Genomic DNA, 22,017 nt, shown 5'->3' with positions numbered 1-22,017 from the left:
GCTGTGAGTGGATACTTGTTAGGAATGTAGGTGTCGTTACCCCCACACAGACACCTGCTTAAGAACAGGTGTTACATTGCTGTGAGTGGATACTTGTTAGGAATGTAGGTGTCGTTACCCCCACACAGACACCTGCATCAGAACAGGTGTTACATTGCTGTGAGTGGATACTTGTTAGGAATGTAGGTGTCGTTACCCCCCCACAGACACCTGCTTAAGAACAGGTGTTACATTGCTGTGAGTGGATACTTGTTAGGAATGTAGGTGTCGTTACCCCCCCACAGACACCTGCTTAAGAACAGGTGTTACATTGCTGTGAGTGGATACTTGTTAGGAATGTAGGTGTCGTTACCCCCCCACAGACACCTGCTTAAGAACAGGTGTTACATTGCTGTGAGTGGATACTTGTTAGGAATGTAGGTGTCGCTACCCCCCCACAGACACCTGCATAAGAACAGGTGTTACATTGCTGTGAGTGGATACTTGTTAGGAATGTAGGTGTCGTTACCCCCACACAGACACCTGCATAAGAACAGGTGTTACATTGCTGTGAGTGGATACTTGTTAGGAATGTAGGTGTCGTTACTCCCCCCACAGACACCTGCATAAGAACAGGTGTTACATTGCTGTGAGTGGATACTTGTTAGGAATGTAGGTGTCGTTACCCCCACACAGACACCTGCATAAGAACAGGTGTTACATTGCTGTGAGTGGATACTTGTTAGGAATGTAGGTGTCGTTACCCCCACACAGACACCTGCATAAGAACAGGTGTTACATTGCTGTGAGTGGATACTTGTTAGGAATGTAGGTGTCGTTACTCCCCCCACAGACACCTGCATAAGAACAGGTGTTACATTGCTGTGAACTTCTACCCAGCATGGATCACATTAAAGAAAGGTTACGTAGGGCAGAGAAACTGGATTATTACATATTTGTACAGGTACACGATCTCTTATCTGGAAACAATTACCCTGAAAGTTCTAGTAGCTAGAAGGAAAGAAAAAAAAGGAAAAGGAATCACTGCTGTTACTCTGAAAACGTTCTACACATAGACATGAACACCAGTCGCTCCTGTGGCAGACACTGTAAGGAGCACTGCTAAAACGTTTAACGAGAAGGTGAATGCTCGGGGCAGTTCAGAGAAAGACGGGGGTCTGTTTGTAAATGTATAGTATAAGCATGGAGCTCCAAATTACAGCAAAAATCCTTATCCGAGAAAACTTAAGTTCAGCGACAATCCAATTTTTTTGCAAAGTTTTGCGCTAAGTCGAGTTTTGCTGTTGAACAGGCCGCTTCACTAAGAAACAAAGTTGCAGCGGTATAATCTTTATTACGCTTTTGCATCATCATTCCATGGACTGCCATTCCGTGCCATGTGTGCCCTTAAGACTCATTTCTTTATTCAAGCCTATTGTCACGGTTACAAACAGGAGTACAGCTAGGGGCCACGAATATGGTGAAAACACTCTGTTTATTGCAGAAAAGTATAAATAACAGGTAATCAAGAGTAGTAGTAAATACCAGGTGCAAGCTGATGCAGGAAGCAAAATGAATGTTCAGAAACCAGGAGGTACACAGCTAATGCAGGGAAGCAGGAGGTATGAACAGTTTCCAAGCAGCATGTAACCAGAGGAGCAAGGCAGGAGGAAGAATCCACAGGGTGCAACAACAGGATATGACATCAATAACCAGCAATGTGTGCTGGGAGTGACCGGTATATATAAGTGGAATGAGACACACCGAGGTGCATGGAATAATTAGTGAACAGTGTTAACTCCTAAGATACTAGGAGCACAACAGGCACAATAGCAGCACCTCTGGTGAGTAGAGGTACTGCTGCTAAGACACAAAATGAACACAAAATAGTAAAGTCTGATAGTCCAGGTTAGGAGCTGCCATGCAAAGCAGTATGCTGCAGGCAGATCGTGACACCTATCAGTCCTGCTCCTAACTCTCTCCCCCAGTTAGTACCACCCTATTTGTGTCTCCCCTTTCCTTTAGGATATAAGCTCTCAGGACCAGGGCCCTCTTTCCTTGTGTGCTCCTTTTACTATTCCATCACCCTCTGTACCTCTGGACCTGCTTCCCTAGCCCTGTTTTCTTAAGCTTCGGCCTACTTCTCGCTGATTTCTACCATCACTTTCACTCATTGTTCCAGTAATAATTTGATTTGCATTACCATGTTACCTGTGTCTGTGTATATATTTTTGTTCATTTTTGTTCTTTCTGTATCATGTTGTGTCATGGCTCACTGTTTTTGGTATGTTATGTACGGCGTTGTGGACCCTTTGTGGCACCTTATAAATTAAAGATAATTATAGTAATATATTTAGTGAAATAGCCTATCAATACGGCTGGAATGACGACATTGAATTCATTCTGCTGTGCTTAGAGGTTGGGGTAGGACTCAAACCACTATAAGGCAAAATTGTGGAACAGTTTTGAAATTTTGTATTCATTTCTACTCATACGTTCCATGCATTCTGGGTAATACCTGTATACCTGGTTTAAAAGATATATGTAAAAAGATGCTAATTATTTTTGCAAACAAATATTTATCGGAAATTCTTATTGGTTTGTTCCTGATAGGTTGTTGTCATTGTCACATCGACGTGCAGTTGTGGCATGGAGATTTTAAATCCCTACTGAGTATGTTGGCGCTATATAAATAAATGTTAATAATAGAGATTTTTTTTTTTGATTGATGGGTGGGTGCATATTACAGGAGATTTTATGTAGCGTCATTTGTAATTAAATTACTCACAGTAGGGACAAATATATGAAATAGCTTTCAGATGTAACGTATGTGTACCTAGCATGACAAAGGGAGGTGTTTCTCACAGGCTTCTAAAAGAGGAGACAGGAATTCAGCTGGCAACCTGCAGAGAAAGGCTGTAAGCAGGGTTTACACATTTGTGCAGCAGTGCACCTAGCGTAAAGATAAACAGATGGAGGACATATGTGTGACAAAATAATAGTATAGCGTCTGATTTAACTACCTGGTTTGAAGGTGTCTTTTCCCACAGATACAGCAGGCTGACAGGGTGTGTCAGCGGTGAGAGCAATCAAGCAGAGCAGCTGATGAGAACTCCTTTTTAAAGGGCAGGTGGGAGTGTCACCTGTCCATCAAGCTAGGGCTGTGGGAGGAGTCTCAAGTATAAGAACCTGTCTGTTTCATTGTTCAGTGTGACCGATGCTAAATAAGTCGGCCGGTGTCTAGAGAGCTGGTCTCCGTTAATTAAGAGTTAAGGTCACAAGAAAGTGTGTAGAATCTCTAAAGTACTTTGTCATCCTAGAATTAATTCACAGTAAAAAACAAGAAGTTGTTTGCGTGTGCTTCACCAGAAATGTGCTCTTGCCACACTAGGTTATGAAAGGTTATGTTTATTTTCTTTATACTTCCTCTGTTCCATGTGGTGATGTGTTATGCTTTCTTATTTACAAAGCTCTTAGAATTTTTATTTCATAGCTTGAATGAGGTTGACAGTTAGGACAGACTTGCATTAAGTTTTAAAGTGGGTTTTACGTTTGGGTAGGTTCGTGTTTGGGTTAATGTTACTGAGATTAAACAGTTAAGATCAATACTGTTTCTTGAGGATTACCAAGGTCAATGGTCAGGGAACAGGGTTAAATTACCCCAAATGGGGTAAAAATGAAATTCCTGGGGGTAATGCTGCCGATTCACATGCTGTCAGTTGGATTGTAGACCCCTTTAAATGTGAAATTGCTGTTGTACCAGAAGAGCCTCAAGGGTTGGCAGAGGCACTTCTTGAGCTTCGATGCAATAATGAAGCATGTATTGCATTTGAAAACAAAGCAGATCTGTCATATTTTTGGATGTCAACAGCTGCAAAGGCATCAAAATTGCACATGAGGAGGCAGTCAAAAAGTTGCTGCCTTTTGAAACAACCTACCTTTGCGAACAAGGATTTTCCACTCTAACGAACATAAAAACAAAGCAGGGAAATCGTTTGGACGCTGAAGACTGTATCCAAATAGCTCTGACATCAAAATGCCCCAATATTGATGCTCTCGTATCAAAAATGAAGCGACATCATTTCTCCAAAACCTGAAGTTTTGAAGTTGAAGCTTTCAAAGAAATTTTGAATAGATTCAATAAAAATTTTGAATTCCAATAATTAATAATATATGATTTCCTTCCTTTCAAATCAAGGGGGTAACGTTGGCCTATCTAAATATATTTGGGGGTAAAAGGTAAAAAAGTTCCCTGACTCCTGACCTAGGTCTAGTGATTCAATTAAAAAAAAAAAAAAGGTTTTCTGCTCTTTGAAACAAGGATCTCCGGTCTTATCCTAGGACACAGGGGGCTGAGATAAGACCCTCTTTAAGATCTCTGATATCCAAACTCCATTACTAGGTAGTCTAATAGTGGTCTTCGCATCCTGGTAAGCCATGGATTAATACCTCTTTTGCCCGTCTGGTAAAATTACCTTGCTTCACCCACGCTAACCATTATTGACGTTTTTTGTCTGTACTTAAAAGAGTTCTCAACGTAAAAAATTATTTTGGCCATTCTTCCTATCCTTCAACTCCAAAACACACCCGTTTTGGGTAATAATAAATATACACGTGTTACTGACCATCGTCGTCAGGAAGGCTGGAGATACGGACAGCTGTATAACGCCTCGCTCCTGTCTGTCCCGGGCTCCTCCGTATTGTCGCAATGTGGCAGCCGCCTGCGGTACAGCGTCTCGAAATGTAATCTTTCTCCGCTTACCAGTTACGTGTAAGAGATGAACACGAGGGCACCGCGTTGATCTTGGACGGCTGCTGGCGTTGGTATGTGCCAGCCGGCGATGTCATAGATTGAAGCAGATTATACAAAACTTGCTTCATTCGCTTGGAATGTGTTATGAGCTTCTTACTAGGATACCAAGGTTAAAACAAGTTCAGTTATCTTTTCCTTGGCTGCCTCTCTGGGCCATCATCAACAGTATATTTTCTTTCTACTAGGAAAATCTTCTTTTCTCTAGTTTTAATACCACCATTCCTATGTCCTGCAGTTATTTGCTTTCCTGTTACTGGGAAATGTCAGGTGTAGATTTAGTCTGCACGTACTGGCTTTACATTGTTACATCTTCTTTGCTTAAGTCTGCCCAATACAGGGGAATGTATGTACTAGATATAGTTTTATTATATCTCTCCGTGCTGGTTAGGTACAAATTTCAGGGGTTGTATCTGTCACTATATATATATATATATATATATATATATATATATATATATATATATATATATATATATTAGTCAGTCAATGCTGGTGAATTTATGTGCTGCATTCTCACTCTCATAACTGGCTGGCAAAGTGTGTCTAAGTATTCCACTACGCTCAACAGCTGCAGACAAGCCACAAACCCAAGAGACATAGGTTGCCTAGTGTAGAAATTGCAGGATTTCATAGGGGGAGATTCCTAATGGAAAATTTATAGTGGAGTGCGAACAAACATGATTTATATATAGTCCACTCTACTATTTTACTATTTTGACATTTTGAGATAAAGTGGCCTAGTGGTTAGCACTTCTGCCTGACAGCGCTGGGGTCATGAGTTTGATTCCCGACCATGGTCTTATCTGTGAGGAGTTTGTATGTTCTCCCTGTGTTTGCGTGGGTTTCCTCCAACACTCCAACAACATACTGGCAGGTTAATTGCCTGCTATCAAAATTGACGTGTGTGTCTGTGTGTGTATGTTATCGAATTTAGACTGTAAGCTCCAATGGAGCAGGGACTGATGTGAATAACTCATTCAGTGCTGCGGAGTTAGTGGCGCTATATTAATAACTATATAAATAACTGATGATGATGATTGAGAGATATATATATATATATATATATATATATATATATATATATATATATATATATATATATATATTCCTGCCATTGTAAAGTCTATAAGTTAAATTGCACAGTAAATAAACTGTTTGAAAAGCATTGCATTTAGTGACTGTATGGTTGCATGTATTTATATCCATTGCTTTTGCACAATATCTCTGATTTGGGCTATTCCTTACTCTGTACATTCTTTACTTCCTTACAGGCGTGGACTGGCTGACACCTACCAGTGGTAAGCAGACATCCCATCGCAGAGCACCTACACTATAGATTAGCTGTTAAAGCTTCTGAAAGAAATATTCCAGTGTTCTCATAGTTATAAGATTGTGCGGAACGTCTCAGGAAACGGCGGCGATCGTCGCAAAGGCTTACAGTCTAGCAGGATAACATGGACGGGCCTTTTCCATATAAATGGGATGGCAGTGGTCTTATCAATGGCTGATCGGATTCATGTTGTCTTACATTTACACACACAGATGTATCTTGGATAGTAAACGATAATCTAGATTAGTTTTCAAAGCACCAGCAACAAAGTCCAGTAAGTACCGTATGCATCATAGGCACGAAACCACTCCACCTGCTGGTCCAAAGTCATACCTGAAGGAGAACTCTTCTCAAAAATTATTTCCCCTAATTAAAATCATTACAGTGAGTACTACAATTTAATGGAATAACTCCCCAAGCTTGAAATAGGATTTATGCATGAAATTGTCTGTTGAATCCACGCTGCAATTTGGCGGATAGTTTGCAACCGACCCTCCTTAGCAGCATATGTAACCATGGAAACAAACTATGGACTATATGTTGATTGTTTCCATGGTTACAATTGGTGCAGAGGAAGAGCCTGACTTATATTAATGAGGCCTGACTAATATTCATGAGACACTGGTTTCCTTGTGAATTGATAGGCTACAAGCTAATACATATTCATTCAGCCCATATAATGCTTGCTACCACTGTGTGTAGGTGACAGGGGCACTATAAGGTGCTTTTCCCATATAGTATAATTATTTAAAAGACTTAAAAATGTTATTGTAAAATGTTTATTTGAAACGGCTGTCTACTTATTTTTATATGTGAAACATTTACGTGTAATTGGTTTGTACTGCAGGGGTAAGGACAATGAAATGTACATGCCTTGTTTCCTTAGAAGAAAAGCGTCCAGTAACATTTATAAATCTAAGTTTCAGAAATTCCATAAAAGATTTTTCAGAGACGCCGTGATCCGGGGGTGCAGGAAACCATCTGAACCTTAAATGGGCAATAGCAGATATCACGGTCTACGTACAATGTGCAGTATGTCCTGATATAAGAGCATCTATCTATATTTAATTGAATATTCAGCATTGAAGATTATATTTATACAAGTTAACCCGTGCATGATACTCATGCATTTTTTTTGTCAAATAATGTCAGTATACCAAATTTCAGGTCATTCGGATGAGCCCTTTCTGAGAAAATAGTTTTTTCCACAGACACACACACACTAACACACGACGCTACACATGCAGGGGCGGATCTAGAAAATGTCTGTTCCACGGGGGGATGTTAGGGCGGGGCGATTTAGGCCCCGCCCCCTTTCCGACTTCTGAGGCCTCCCGGGGGCTGCACAGTATGTGCAGGTCCGCTCGGCAGTGACAGGCAGGGACAGTGTGCTGCCCGGCTGCTCTGTGTTTTAAACACAATCAGAGCAGCCGGGCAGCACACTGTCACTGCCAAACGGACCTGCACATACTGTGCAGCGGTCGGCAGTAAATCCCTGCTAGGTGGGGGTGGGGGCGATTGCACCGATCGCACCCCCCTGGATCCGCCACTGTACACATGTGTGTTCATGAGGTAAAATTACCTCACGAAAATGAGTTTGACCCCTCAACTCGTCAATAATGTCAGTATACCAAATTTCAGCCCTTTTTGAGGTTTTTTTTTCCACACACACTAAGAATTTAGTAGGTCAGGTAACCCCGTGCATGATACTCATGCATTCTAGTCAAATCAAGCTACTTAAGGTGTTCAAAACTCCCCACTGTCACCCCCGGCAACCACCAACCACTCCCAACTGTCACTTCTCCTTCAAGAAATATATAGGTCAGTGTATAACTCTGCCCAGCAGGTGGCGCTGCAGCTTGGTTTTTTTTGTTTTTTTTTACACAGACAGACTAACACACGCCACTAGACATTTATATTATAGATGCTGTCATACATGGGTTGTGGGACTTGTGGCTCTCATATTTCTCCCTCTCTAGGTATTTAGATTTGCGCAAGTACGGTTCTGTCCCGCACGGCGGTTTCGGCATGGGATTTGAGCGCTTCCTGCAATGCATTCTGGGAGTGGACAATATAAAGGACGTTATCCCATTTCCGAGATTTCCCTATTCATGCCTCTTATGAGAGTGTACAACACCCTGAGCACAGGGATATACAATATAGAGATGAGATGAGATGTGAAGATCGCAGCAGTGAAGGCTCGTCAGCCGTACAAATGCGGCAGCGCAAAATGTCATTACTGCCAGTGGAGCCTGTGAGCGGACAGCATCTCTGCAAACTGGAGAACGTTATCCAGGAGGATCTGACCGAGACATTATAATAAAACATAACTTTATTTTAAAAACACCACACATTTGTAAAGTTCTTTTTGCATCATGACCAAATCAGTTTTCAAGTTTGGGGTGTCTCCGTTTCATCGTACAGAACTTTATTTGAATAATTTTCAGTAAACTTTATATGTATATTTTTTTTCTCTGTAGGGTCAGGGCTTTTCTGTTCGCATATAGGAATCAAAATGTACAGGATTAAGTCTGTTTTATAGTGCAAACTTAGAGAAAATATATTTGTTAAGATGTGTTTGGCTGAGGTCTCGGCTCTTTATTGTATAAATCCACCGCTCGTCTGGGGGTTCTCTCTTTATAAGCCAATCGTAATTGATCGTCTGTCGTAATCCGGGCTCACGTGATACTGTGCAGGCCCGCACTGATCTTAAGATGCATGCGGATCAGCCTGTGGGTGGAAATACGCAGTTTTCATGTGCATCTTTTTTGAGCATAAATTATGCCCAATTTGCTGCCTCCTCTGCACCAGGCCCAATACGTGGAAAGTCTAATACTATTGACAAATCGCCAACATTGACAAAAAGACACTTCACACACGGATTGCTCTCTACGCAGCCTTATTTAAAAAAATTGTCAGGCCTGATTAATGCAAGGTGAACGGGAGTTACATTGTAAGAAGTGTTCTACTATCTAGCAGTAAGACGTGCTATTACCCAGGCCTGACCAAGAGCCTGGCTATGTAAATCTGTTCATTTAGCCAATAAAGGGTATCCCTTTAATGTATTTTTTTTCATTCTGCAGAAGATAATGGCTCTGCTGTGAGCGTACAGTGGGAGGCGTTTAACTGCCGCCTTTAAGTGTGTTATGCGAGATAATTGACTCTCTTCCTAAAAAATTCATTCAACATTAATTCATGTGTAATTAGAAGTAAGCTGTTTACACTTTGCTTTTCTACTTAAGAGTACTTACTCAACACAAACACAATACTGTTAATTTATTCAGTTATTGATGCATAATTAAACAGCAAGAATGTTTTTAATGCTGGAATATAGCTTAAACGTGTAGTTTTTTTTTCTGCTGCTAACTGACATTTGGAATAATACGTAAGACATCAGCAGTAAATGGAAAAATTCAGGGACTATAAACAGTAATATAATATGTAGGCTGTTATTTAACCCTATCTAAACAAGTACAATGGTTAAATTACGTGCCCTTATTTCAGTCCCTAGTAACCTGTTGTTTTAATGACGACAGCATTAAAACGTATTAAGTCATGGCAGCTCACCTCTACAGAATTAGTATCATGAGCATGTATTTTATTTTGTAGAATAATTAATCACACCTCTTAATTGTGAATATATTTTGTGATGGTCTTATCGGCATTGTTACTGTATTTATTATTATTATAAACTTTGCTGGAGGAAGCAGGCATCATCTAGCTTGTTTCCGTAGCTGTATTCATTTTCTCCCAGTTGGTCCTACTGTCTCTCACCCCCCCCCCTCCCTCTAGAATGTAAGCTCTCACGGGCAAGGTCCTCTCTACCTCTTGTCTCATGTCTGTCCTCTGTCTGACTCCCTCGTATGTCATGTCTTTTGCTGCCCTCTGTGTGAGCCCCCATACCATTAGTGGCGCTATATAAATAAATGGTGATGATGATGATTAACCACACTCATCTGTGCTACTTATGTGTATTAGCTCTTTTTTCTTTTTTTTGTACTTCCTTCTGTATCTGGCGCTATGGAATCTGTGGCGCCTTATAAATACATAAATAGTGATAAGAATGTGACACATAGTTTGTAGAAAGATTGCCTTGGTTTTGGTGTAGGGCAGTGGGTTTGAAGGGATACAGTCCCCCTGTTGTTTTATTATAACCCATCTTTTTCTTACATACAGTACTGTCCAAAAGTTTTAGGCAGATGTGTAAAAAATGCTTAATATAGAATATACATCGCACTGGGTAGATCTCCTTTCCCCACACTAATAAATATTTGATTGGTCATTCACTAATTTCACATTGACCATACCCCCATAGACAACAGGGGAGAGGTGCACCCACACATACAAATAACTTGACAGGAACTGGAAGAAGAGAGGAAAATGTGTATTTGGGGCACTCAGAGATCCAAATTAAATAAAAAATGCTCATAAGCTTTATTGGTATGTATTAAAACATTCTCAGGTAGTTGCAAGAATTCCCTCAATCAACAAAAATCAAAGTTTATTCGTGAAATAATTAAAAAGGGATAATGGATACAAATGTGAAGATGTATGAAACTGTTAATAAGCTCCTATATTGTCATCTAAATCAATTCAATATTTGGTGTGACCACCCTTTGCCTTTAAAACAACATCAATTCTTCTAGGTACACTTGCACAAAGTTTTTGAACTACGCACAAGTTTTGTGCTCTTTTTTTTTTTTTAAAAGCACAACTTTGCGTGCAAGTTGCTTCAGAATATGAATCGGGCCCAGACCGTATATAAAGCAATATTTGGGGCATATGACACATTAGGTTGACATAGACAGGGCAACTTTGTACATAGGTCTTGCGACCATAAAATTTGTGACTTGTGTCTAAAAATAAATATCACATGACGAGGCATCATCACTTTTACACAAGAAACATTCTGAAGTCTATTGCCAGTGCTAATCAAATAATTGTAAATCGGATTTAATAGGAACTGGTCTGATCATAACTAACACATCCAATTTACCAAGAACCTAATAGTTCCAACAGGATATGAGAGACATAAGAAAACATGCTACATTTCCTCATCCAAGACAAAAAAGGGTAATTTTAGTATTTGCAAAATAGTTTTGCACAAACTAAAATGGAAAACAGTAACTTTATTGGTGCTAATGAGACAATGTAACAAGTAAAATGGCTCTACCTAATCTGTTGGCCAAATATGACATATGAGATTCACAAATAGAACAAATCATTATATGTATTTACAGCACAAGCCCAAATCCCATAACAAGAGTATGCATGAATGAACATATTTATTAAGCTGAATAAAACTTTATTTTTTAAAAAAAAAAAAAAAAATTGTAAAGCAGTTATAGGGTAAATATAGTATAAGTCATCAAGTTTAGGATCAAAACAGCATTGTACAATATAATCACTTCAGTTGCTTATTTATCACGTTCCTCTCTAGGAGCTTACTAGTCCCGTAACAATTATGAAAATATTAATGGTCTATTCATAGCGGGTCCCCCTTTCTTAGTAGTAGAACGTAGAAAGCCCTGCTGGCTGTAGATGGGTAGCGTAGGTGGTTAGCATAGCTGCTTCATAGCGCTGAGGTCATGGGTTTGATGCTGATTAGGACTCTATCAGGGTGGCGTTTGATCAGCATCACCCCGTAGGATAGAGCGACTAACAATAGCATTGGCTAAGCTCTGAAGCTAAGATTTTCGAGAGCTTGATAAATTGGTCCAGACCGCAATCCCCATTGAGAATTACGGGAACCGATAGTCTAATGCAGGCGATATTCCTGATATCCACTGTGCTTGGTTTTTGGTAAATAGCCTGTTTACTCAATTTTGCCTAAATCATGTGGAAACAGACGTTTGTGCATAATTTAACGGTTGATAAATAGGCCTTTATATGCGGTCATCATTCTACCCTGACAGTGGTGACGCGTCCGTTTCAGCCTCTGGCTGATGTGTTTGGCATATGCTGATCTATGCGGAGGACAATGATGTAAAATGTCAAACTTTGTGTAGGACATTTCGTTTAGAATGTTCAGAGCCAAATAATTGTGGGAGGGCCTTAAAGAAACATGCAAATCCTGTAGCAATCAAATTTTTTAGGGGTGTAGCTATGTAAAACAGTGGGTGTGTGTAATGATTTTGTAGTATATTTAATCACTGATTGTTATTTTGTGGTGAATTCATGTATGACAATGTATAGTTTATGTAACTTTGTAATGTAATCTCAACGTGTGCTTTGCTAGATGACATGAGTTTGAACCTATGCAAGCCTGGGATAGATAAGGATCTTGGAGGAGTTTGACGCCCCAAAGTTGTAAACCATCTAGCCACTCAAGCAGAGCAGAGGTGAGAGATTCCCTGAGGTACCCAAGCATATCTTAGTGATAGATAATTTACTTTGGAAAGCTCTGTGTCATTTTGGGAATCAAGCTGACTTAATTGAAAATGTAATGACGAAGGTGGGGGTGAAGAGCCTGTAAGAAGGGTTTACAATCTTCTGCCATAGACAATAAAGTGTGTCTATCAAGACTAAAATGCCCCATATTTCTCAATTGTGTTCCTTCACACACCAGGTCTTAACTAGTAAGTAGTGACTCTGATTTTATTTTTTCTATTTTATTTTCTGAAACTTATTTGTGCAACATGTTGTATGTCTTGTTATTGATTTTTGTAATGTTTCCAAAATTAATTTTAGAAACATTTTTCAGATTAAATGAATTTAATGATTTAGTGTAAAACATTAATAAGTTGTTCTGGTGAACGTAAGGACACCATAATAAATCCTTTGTGGTGGCAGAAAAGGTGTATTCATTGGTACATGTAAAAGGACCTGTAGTTGCGCCTCACATGCGCACACTATCCTCTTCTTCTGTTCTCAGATACACTCGTTATTAAACTCGCACTTTTATGCACTTTTCCTTACACAATGTTGCCTTACTCAGTCTTTTGACCACACTAAATAACACTTAAGCTTTACAGAATTATTTATCCAATAACCACTGTATCTCAGTAGTACTTCACAGTATATATTCGTTATAAATAACCAATACTCACAACATATGTATGTATTTAAATCAAAGTATTTTACTGTTAACACAGAAAAGCTTGCATTGAGTTCACAAATATATCATAACGTTGTTCAACATAACATAGTATATCAATATAAAATTAACCCTATCCTAGCTTTACAAATGTATCCTTGATAAGAATTACTATTTATAATATTGATTTAACTATCACAGATATCAAACAATATATGAATATGCATAGTCAACTCAACATTACAAACACATATAACTTTATAGATATATATATATATTATTATCAATGATGCTTATCAAGTTCTTGTATCCTGAATCCAATTCTTTATCTGCAATGTAGGGAACGTTCCTGTAGTATAGAATATTTTTTATAGCGTAGTGTAGGTTTTCTGTAGTATAGTGTATTCCTATCCTTTGCTGTAGTGTAGTGTAGTATAATATATATTTTCTGTAGTGTAATATATATTTTCTGTAGTGTAGTGTATCCCTATAGAATAGTACATTGCCTTTCCTATAGTGTAACATATATAGTTTCTGTAGTGTAGTGCTCGTTGTCCAGGGGCAGGCAGAGAGAGGGAGAGGTGGAGTCCCGGGTCTGGCTTCTATAGTCCAGACCCAGAAACTCCCAGCCTCCCCAGCGGCATCGTGTGTGTGGTGATTCAATACACACACATGTGGACCTTGTGTGTGGGCCAGAGGTGATGATGTCATCACCCCTGGCATCTTCCCCCACTGTGTGCGTGCTGACTTCAGTTGGCACACATAGTGGGGTTCCTTGTTATGACTGCATATGCGCAGTAGCTGCATCCATGCACGCGCCGAGATCGGCGTGTGCACTGTATGTACTGCGCATGCGCAGTTAAGCTTTTTACATTATGCGCACGCGGTTGGTGCTCGCATACACCGCGGGCCCCCCCTTCACAATACGTGACTAAGGTGACGCCAGTCATGGCCAGCTGTTCAGATTGCTGTATCTGGGACAGGCTGGGCGTTTGTGACAGTGTAGTTTTATCACAGTGGTTGTTTCTGTATTTTCGAACACAAATCTATTTCAAAGGATACACTGCATGGCATACTGATGTAATGACGAGTATGATAGTACGACAAATAAAAAGGCAATAAGGACGTACTTAGCGTAGCACTGTGCGTAGTTTGGTGAAAGAGTAGCCACTTGGCACGTGTGGTATAATAAAAGACTATTCAGTCCCGGTGAACACCATGTCAAGTAATTTAATATAACTCCTCAAGTAATAAGGCCATCAAGATGTAATATGGCAAGTAACGCACCCAGCAAAACATCCTGGATGTGCCCAGCAAAATGCTTTGGATGCCCAGATTGAGCCCAGCACTGTGCTATGGATGTGCCCAGCAGCCACCAGGGCACCAAGCTTACAGGCGCCTTATACTCTAAGGGGCGTATTCAATTGTTAGCGTTAACGCTAACAAACGAGCGCTCAAAAAATCTTACCGTTTATACGGTAATTACTCGCGGAATTTCAGCTCGCCGCTCCCTGAGCGGCGAGCTGAAATTCCGCGAGTAAACTACTGTATTAACGCTTTTTCGCACGCAATATTACTGTATAAAAACGGTAATATTTTTTGAGCGCTCGTTTTTCAGCGTTAATGCTAACAATTGAATACGCCCCTAAGACTCCACTGCAGGGCTCCCTGATGCACATAAAGTAACTTAAGATATGGACGGTGGTTCCCAGTTAGATGTTATCCTGATTGCAGTACACCTGGTCCCTCTTTCCCATAGATTGCACTTCATTTGCCACAAACTTTCACCACTATAGAGGGTGGAATGTATTGAAAAATAATTCTCATGGTGGACACTGAAATACGGACACAATGCCAACACCTACCGCTCAGTGGTTGTACTGAGAGAGCCTCTGGTTCACACTAATTAGTGTACTTGAAATGGATAGGTATGTTTCCGTTCCAGGTTGTTTCCCAGATAGAGAATAAATGTAGCTTTAGCATACAGGGATATTCCAGAGTTTTGTTGTTAAAGTGCGTGTGAGACAATTACGTTGATGTTTGTAACTCTGGTAATACAGACGTCTGTTGTCAGTGATCAGTCGTCGTACTCTGTTCAGAGGCTGCAGAATATCCTCGATCTCTCCTATCATCGTCTGCTCCTCCCCAATCTCTTATGTGAGTCTTAGCTAGCGCCAACCCCTTGTTTAAACCAATGATACATACAATGCACACCCCAGTCCACATCACCATGGACGCCAAAAGGATTTTTGGGACCCGGTATAGCAAATTCTTGGGGTGCCGAAGGAGACGTGACCACACCAGGTTGATGGCTGATGGAAGATACTGTATTTGGAGTTTGTCGCCCTACACCAGGCCTGGCCATCCTGTGGCTCTCCAGGTGTTGGGAAACTACAAGTCCCAGCATGCCTTGCCAGCTATCGTCTGGCTACCTACTGGCAAAGCATGCTGGGGAGCTACAGCTGGAGAGCCACAGGTTGGCCACGCCTGCCCTAGATGAATGTGGGTACTGATACCTAGCTCAGGACAAAAAATAAATAAACATCCTTTCCCCACATATAACATTTTTTTAATATAAAAAAACAATTAGCATTTTAGACTTTGAGTTCTATTAGGAGCGCTGTCTAATGATGTTCTTGCACGGCGCTGTTGAATTCACAGCTTCTAACATTGCAGCGAAGCCTGGTCAAGGAACCGGTTGAATTGTAACCCAGTACAGGTGGCATCCCCGTGTCTCCTGAATCTGCTTCTATTTGTTCAGAAGCAATTATACCAGCGTCTATGCAGCCCACCAAAAATATAAATGTACATCGGGGTCTATAATATTGCGGCTATGTAAATGTCATTAACTATATCCTCATTACCCCCTAAAGTTGCGATTTTGTTCAATCAATATTTTTATTTCTTAGCTAGGGAAAGCCATGGTGTGACGGGTGTCCCCTGCAGTCTAACAAAGTTATATCTAGAGAGATCTGCAATAACAGCTGGTGGCCGAGGACATCCGATCTAGATCTCCCCTGCGGTCCCTCAGGGCGGCTCGTATCTCTACTATAACCCGGTGGTGACCTTACCGGCTTCTAGTGATTGGCTGTCGGCCCTGTATGGGTGACAGGGGCACTTGTAAAATACCAGTAACAGAGACACAGACAAGATGGCACACTGAGAACGACCAATTAAAATCACTTGCAAAATAAATAATTTCACTCCTTTTATAACATTATTTTCCCCACCTTGCTAAATAAACGTTTTAAAGAAATTTATAGCATATGAATTAGACTGTATGTACTGGTGTCTTTGTGAGATCCTAATATCTGTAACACTTAAATATTTCGGAGGAATTTCATTTTCCTACCTGTTTACAAGGTTAGTGCTGTAGTGAACGGCGTTACAAGTTCAAAAAGCAGCCACAGGTAAAGGTATGTCACATATAATTCTAATTCCTTCTAGTTCTTTGGAATAATTCTGTAAAACGTTGTGTACAGTATACAGGCTCAGAGAAAACAAACAGCACTCACATAGCGAAACACTTAAATTAATGGCTGAATGTCTTCATCATCAATTTATATAGCGCCACTGATTCCGCAGCGCTGTACAGGGAACTCATTCACATCAGTCCCTGCCCCTTTGGAGCTTACAGTCTAAATTCCCTAACATACACACAGAGAGAGAGAGAGACAAATTAGGGTCAATAGCAACCAGTTAACCTACCAGTATGTTTTTGGAGTGTGGGAGGAAACTGGAGCACCCGGAGGAAACCCACACAAACATGGGGAGAAAATACAAACTCCACACAGATAAGGCCATGGTCGGGAATCGAACTCATGACTCCAGCGCTGTCAGGCAGAAGTGCTAACCACAAGGCCACTTTATCTCAAAATGTCAAAAAAGTAGAATGGACTATATATAAATCATGTTTGTTCCCACTCTACTATAAATTTTCCATTAGGAATCCCCCCCCCCTCCCTATGAAATCCTGCACTTTCCAGACTAGGTAACCTATGTCTCTTGGGTTTGTGGTTTGTATGCAGCTGTTGAGCGTAGTGGAATACTTAGACACACTTAGCACTTTATAAAGAAATGAAAGTTGCTCAATCAATTTATAGGCTATAGCAGGTGCGTGAAAGGGTGGGGTTATCCTAAAAGGAACAAACACACGAAAAGAGTTCCCCCAGCATACTGCTATAGCCAGCAACAGATCTGCTATTTCTACTGTAGATATAAATGCAAAAGTCTCAGTTACACACATTTGCAATTGTATGTTAAAGCCGCCCGCCTCTCCACGGTGCTCTTGCTAATAGGGTGGTCCTAACTCTAAACAATGAGAGTCCCATATATTTGGGCCATACATATGTGTTTTTAAATTGAGAGCCAACTTACCAAAGAGGTACTCCTTAGCACTTTTGTCAGCCAATTATGAGGGTGAGAATGCAGCACATAAATTCACCAGCATTGACTTATATATATATATATAGCAGACAATGAACCTGTTTGTTTTTTTGGAGTGTGGGAGGACACCGGAGCACCCGGAGGAAACCCACACAAACACGGGGAGAACATGCAAACTCCACACAGATAAGGCCATGGTGGAGAATCAAACTGATCACCCCAGCGCTGTGAGGCAGCAATGCTAACCACTGAGCCACATTTCCATCTTCTCATACATATAAAATCAGTTAATTTGGGCAGGGACATCTTTACATTATGTTCCATGTCACTGTATGTAATATATGTATTGAGCCCCTCAGTGTACAGCGCTACATAGTATGTCAGTGCTTTATAAATACAAAGATAATAACTACTTCTGTGCAGCAATATAGAATGAGATGTTCATGAGACTAATTGCTAGTTTGCTCCAATAATTATTATATAAAATTGCATTCCATTAAAATAGCAATCTAATAACAACAACAACAATATAATAATAATAGTAATAAAATCAAAGTAATATTATTATAATAATATGTCTGGATAAAATACCTTCAAGTGTAAATGATAATAATAATAATAATATAATTCCCAGAATTACACCACCATATGTACAGGTCACATCTCCAATAACTTACAGTAGGGGGTGCTTGATTCCTTATAATATATAAGTTGTATTATAAGCAATGACATCGGAACTCATCCTAGATACATATATTATGTAACAAGGTTTATACATATTTTATAATCACTTATTATAATAAAAACTATTATTATTATTAGGGATGTGCACCGGCGACTTTTGAGGTCTCGTGTTTTGTGTTTTGGATCCGGATTTTCGTTATTTTTGAGGTTCGGATTTGTCTCGCAAAACACTTGACGAAAGGTCTCGGTTCGGATTTAAGGTATTGGATTCGGATTTTTTTTGAAAAAAACATAAAAAGTTTAAAAATCAAGTTTTTGGGCTTATTTTCACTCCTAGGCTATTATTAACCTCAATAACATTCAATAACAAGCATTTCCACTAATTTACAGTGTATTCTGAACACCTCACAATATAGTTATTAGTCCAAAACGTTGCAACAAGGTATCTTTCTGGACTGCGTAGAGGAGTGGGTCACCACAATATATATTAAAAACCCTGAACTTTTATGATTCGCACCAATAATTGTACCTGGACTGCGTAGAGGAGTGGGTCACCACAATATCTTAAAAACCCTGAACTTTTATGAATCACACCAATAAATGTACCTGGACTGCGTAGAGGAGTGGGTCACCACAATATATATAATAAGAAAACCATCAACTTGTTTGATTCGCACCAATAAATGTACCTGGACTGCGTAGAGGAGTGGGTCACCACAATATATTAAAAACCCTGAACTTTTATGAATCGCACCAATAAATGTACCTGGACTGCGTAGAGGAGTGGGCACTGGGCACCACAATAAAATATATAAAAAACCTTCAACAGGTCTGCATTACACTACACATACGGCTGCTCCTCCATCCTCTCCATCATATACATGTTGGAGTTTTAGCGTGTGACAACCTCTTGTTTTTGATAATGTCAGTGCATTTTGAATATTTTTCAATTTGCCCCACACCACTGAATGTACTTTATCTATGATACGCATCTATCTATCTTGACTGCGTAGTGTGGTGGCCCCGGTACACAATTTGGTACCGAGGCCACAATATAATTAAAAAACCCTCCACGTGTCAGAATTCCACCAAACAAGTATCTGGACTGCGTAGTGGGGTGGCCCCGGTACCCAACTTGATACCGGGGCCACAATAAAATAAATACACCCTCCACGTGTCAGAATTCCACCAAACAAGTATCTGGACTGCGTAGTGGGGTGGCCCCGGTACCCAACTTGATACCGGGGCCACAATAAAATAAATACACCCTCCACGTGTCAGAATTCCACCAAACAAGTATCTGGACTGCGTAGTGGGGTGGCCCCGGTACCCAACTTGATACCGGGGCCACAATAAAATAAATACACCCTCCACGTGTCAGAATTCCACCAAACAAGTATCTGGACTGCGTAGTGGGGTGGCCCCGGTACCCAACTTGATACCGGGGCCACAATACCTCCTCCAAACATGCTACAGACAATTCGTCATTGAGATCCCATTAAGTATGTTAAAGACAGACAGGGTCCAAGTGTTATTAGTTGACTTTGTAAAGAAAAAAACTGTCCCTGTTGCACATAGTCGTGCAATGAAGACTTACTTTTTCATTTAAAGGCACGATCTTTCAAGTGTAGTGTTTGTAAGTCTAAGTCATATTATACTTTTGGTAAAATTGGTTTTTTTTGTTCCTCTTTATGTTAATTAATTAGTAATAGAATTAAAGTAGGAAATAGAATTAAATAGAATTAAAGTAGGAAATAGAGTGGTATAGAGTTGTAGTGTGGTATAGATAGAGTGGTCCACACAATATAATAATAAAACCCTCAACTGGTCTGAATTCCACCAAACAAGTATCTTGACTGCGTAGTGTGGTGGCCCCGGTACACAATTTGGTACCGAGGCCACAATATAATTAAAAAACCCTCCACGTGTCGGAATTCCACCAAACAAGTATCTGGACTGCATAGTGGGGTGGCCCCGGTACCCAATTTGATACCGGGGCCACAATACCTCCTCAAAACATGCTCCAGACAATTCGTCATTGACAGACCCCAGACAGACAGGGTCGTAGTGTTATTGTTTGACTTTGTAAACCCAAAAAAATGTCCCTGTTGCACTTGCACATAGTCGTGCAATGAAGACTGACTTTTTCATTTAAAGGCACGATCTTTCAAGTGTAGTGTTTGTAAGTCTAAGTCATATTATACTTTTGGTAAAATTGGTTTTTTTTGTTCCTCTTTATGTTAATTAATTAGTAATAGAATTAAAGTAGGAAATAGAATTAAATAGAATTAAAGTAGGAAATAGAGTGGTATAGAGTTGTAGTGTGGTATAGATAGAGTGGTCCACACAATATAATAATAAAACCCTCAACTGGTCTGAATTCCACCAAACAAGTATCTTGACTGCGTAGTGTGGTGGCCCCGGTACACAATTTGGTACCGAGGCCACAATATAATTAAAAAACCCTCCACGTGTCGGAATTCCACCAAACAAGTATCTGGACTGCATAGTGGGGTGGCCCCGGTACCCAATTTGATACCGGGGCCACAATACCTCCTCAAAACATGCTCCAGACAATTCGTCATTGACAGACCCCAGACAGACAGGGTCGTAGTGTTATTGTTTGACTTTGTAAACCCAAAAAAATGTCCCTGTTGCACTTGCACATAGTCGTGCAATGAAGACTGACTTTTTCATTTAAAGGCACGATCTTTCAAGTGTAGTGTTTGTAAGTCTAAGTCATATTATACTTTTGGTAAAATTGGTTTTTTTTGTTCCTCTTTATGGTAATTAATTAGTAATAGAATTAAAGTAGGAAATAGAATTAAATAGAATTAAAGTAGGAAATAGAGTGGTATAGAGTTGTAGTGTGGTATAGATAGAGTGGTCCACACAATATAATAATAAAACCCTCAACTGGTCTGAATTCCACCAAACAAGTATCTTGACTGCGTAGTGTGGTGGCCCCGGTACACAATTTGGTACCGAGGCCACAATATAATTAAAAAACCCTCCACGTGTCGGAATTCCACCAAACAAGTATCTGGACTGCATAGTGGGGTGGCCCCGGTACCCAATTTGATACCGGGGCCACAATACCTCCTCCAATTTCCAAGTGTAGTGTTTATAACATCTTAACACTACACTAATTCTAGCACGTCAAAACCTCTTGTTTTAAATAATGACAGGGCATTTAACTTTTGATTAAATTTATTGAATTTGTTGGCATTTTCTTTTACTTTTTGAACATGGCAAACGACTGTTGAATGGTCACATAATGCCAAAAAAAAAGGTGCAAGATGGAATTGTCCTTGGGCCCTCCCACCCACCCTTATGTTGTTGAAATAGGACATGCACACTTTAACAAACCAATCATTTCAGCGACAGGGCCTACCAAACAACTGTGGCTGAAATGATTGGTTTGTTTGGGCCCCCACACCAATAAAACAATTCATCTCTCCCTGTACAAACTAAACAGGCTCTACTGAGGAAAGATGTCGTCCTTATCCTCAACCTCTGATTCCTCTCCCCCTACAGTGTGTACTTCCTCCTCCTCACACATTATCAATTCGTCCCCGCTGGACTCCACAACCACAGTCCCTCTGTACTGTCTGGAGGGCAGTGCTGTACTTCATTGAGGAATTGATTATTCATTTTTATAAACATCATTTTTTCAACGTTGTGAGGAAGCAACCTCCTTCGCCGCTCACTGACCAGGTTCCCCGCTGCACTAAAAACTCTTTCCGAGTACACACTGGAGGGGGGACAACTCAGTTAAAAAATAGAGCC

General features: G+C 40.2%; 1 protein-coding gene across 1 annotated transcript in view; it reads left to right on the top strand.

Moving 5' to 3' along the window:
* Positions 1-8,468, top strand: part of NARS2 (asparaginyl-tRNA synthetase 2, mitochondrial) — a 35,711-nt gene extending 27,243 nt beyond the window's left edge. The window contains exons 14-15 of the mRNA XM_075198619.1: positions 6,064-6,090; positions 8,102-8,468. Of these exons, the coding sequence (XP_075054720.1) occupies positions 6,064-6,090; positions 8,102-8,246 (172 nt within the window). The 3' untranslated portion in view covers positions 8,247-8,468. The remainder of the gene's footprint in view (positions 1-6,063; positions 6,091-8,101) is intronic.
* The last annotated feature ends 13,549 nt before the right edge of the window (positions 8,469-22,017 follow it).

The sequence above is a fragment of the Mixophyes fleayi genome, chromosome 2, assembly GCF_038048845.1.
Source record: "Mixophyes fleayi isolate aMixFle1 chromosome 2, aMixFle1.hap1, whole genome shotgun sequence".
Classification (NCBI taxonomy): domain Eukaryota; kingdom Metazoa; phylum Chordata; class Amphibia; order Anura; family Limnodynastidae; genus Mixophyes; species Mixophyes fleayi.
Note: the sequence above shows the minus strand (reverse complement) of the source record. Positions and strands in the feature narration are given on the sequence as shown.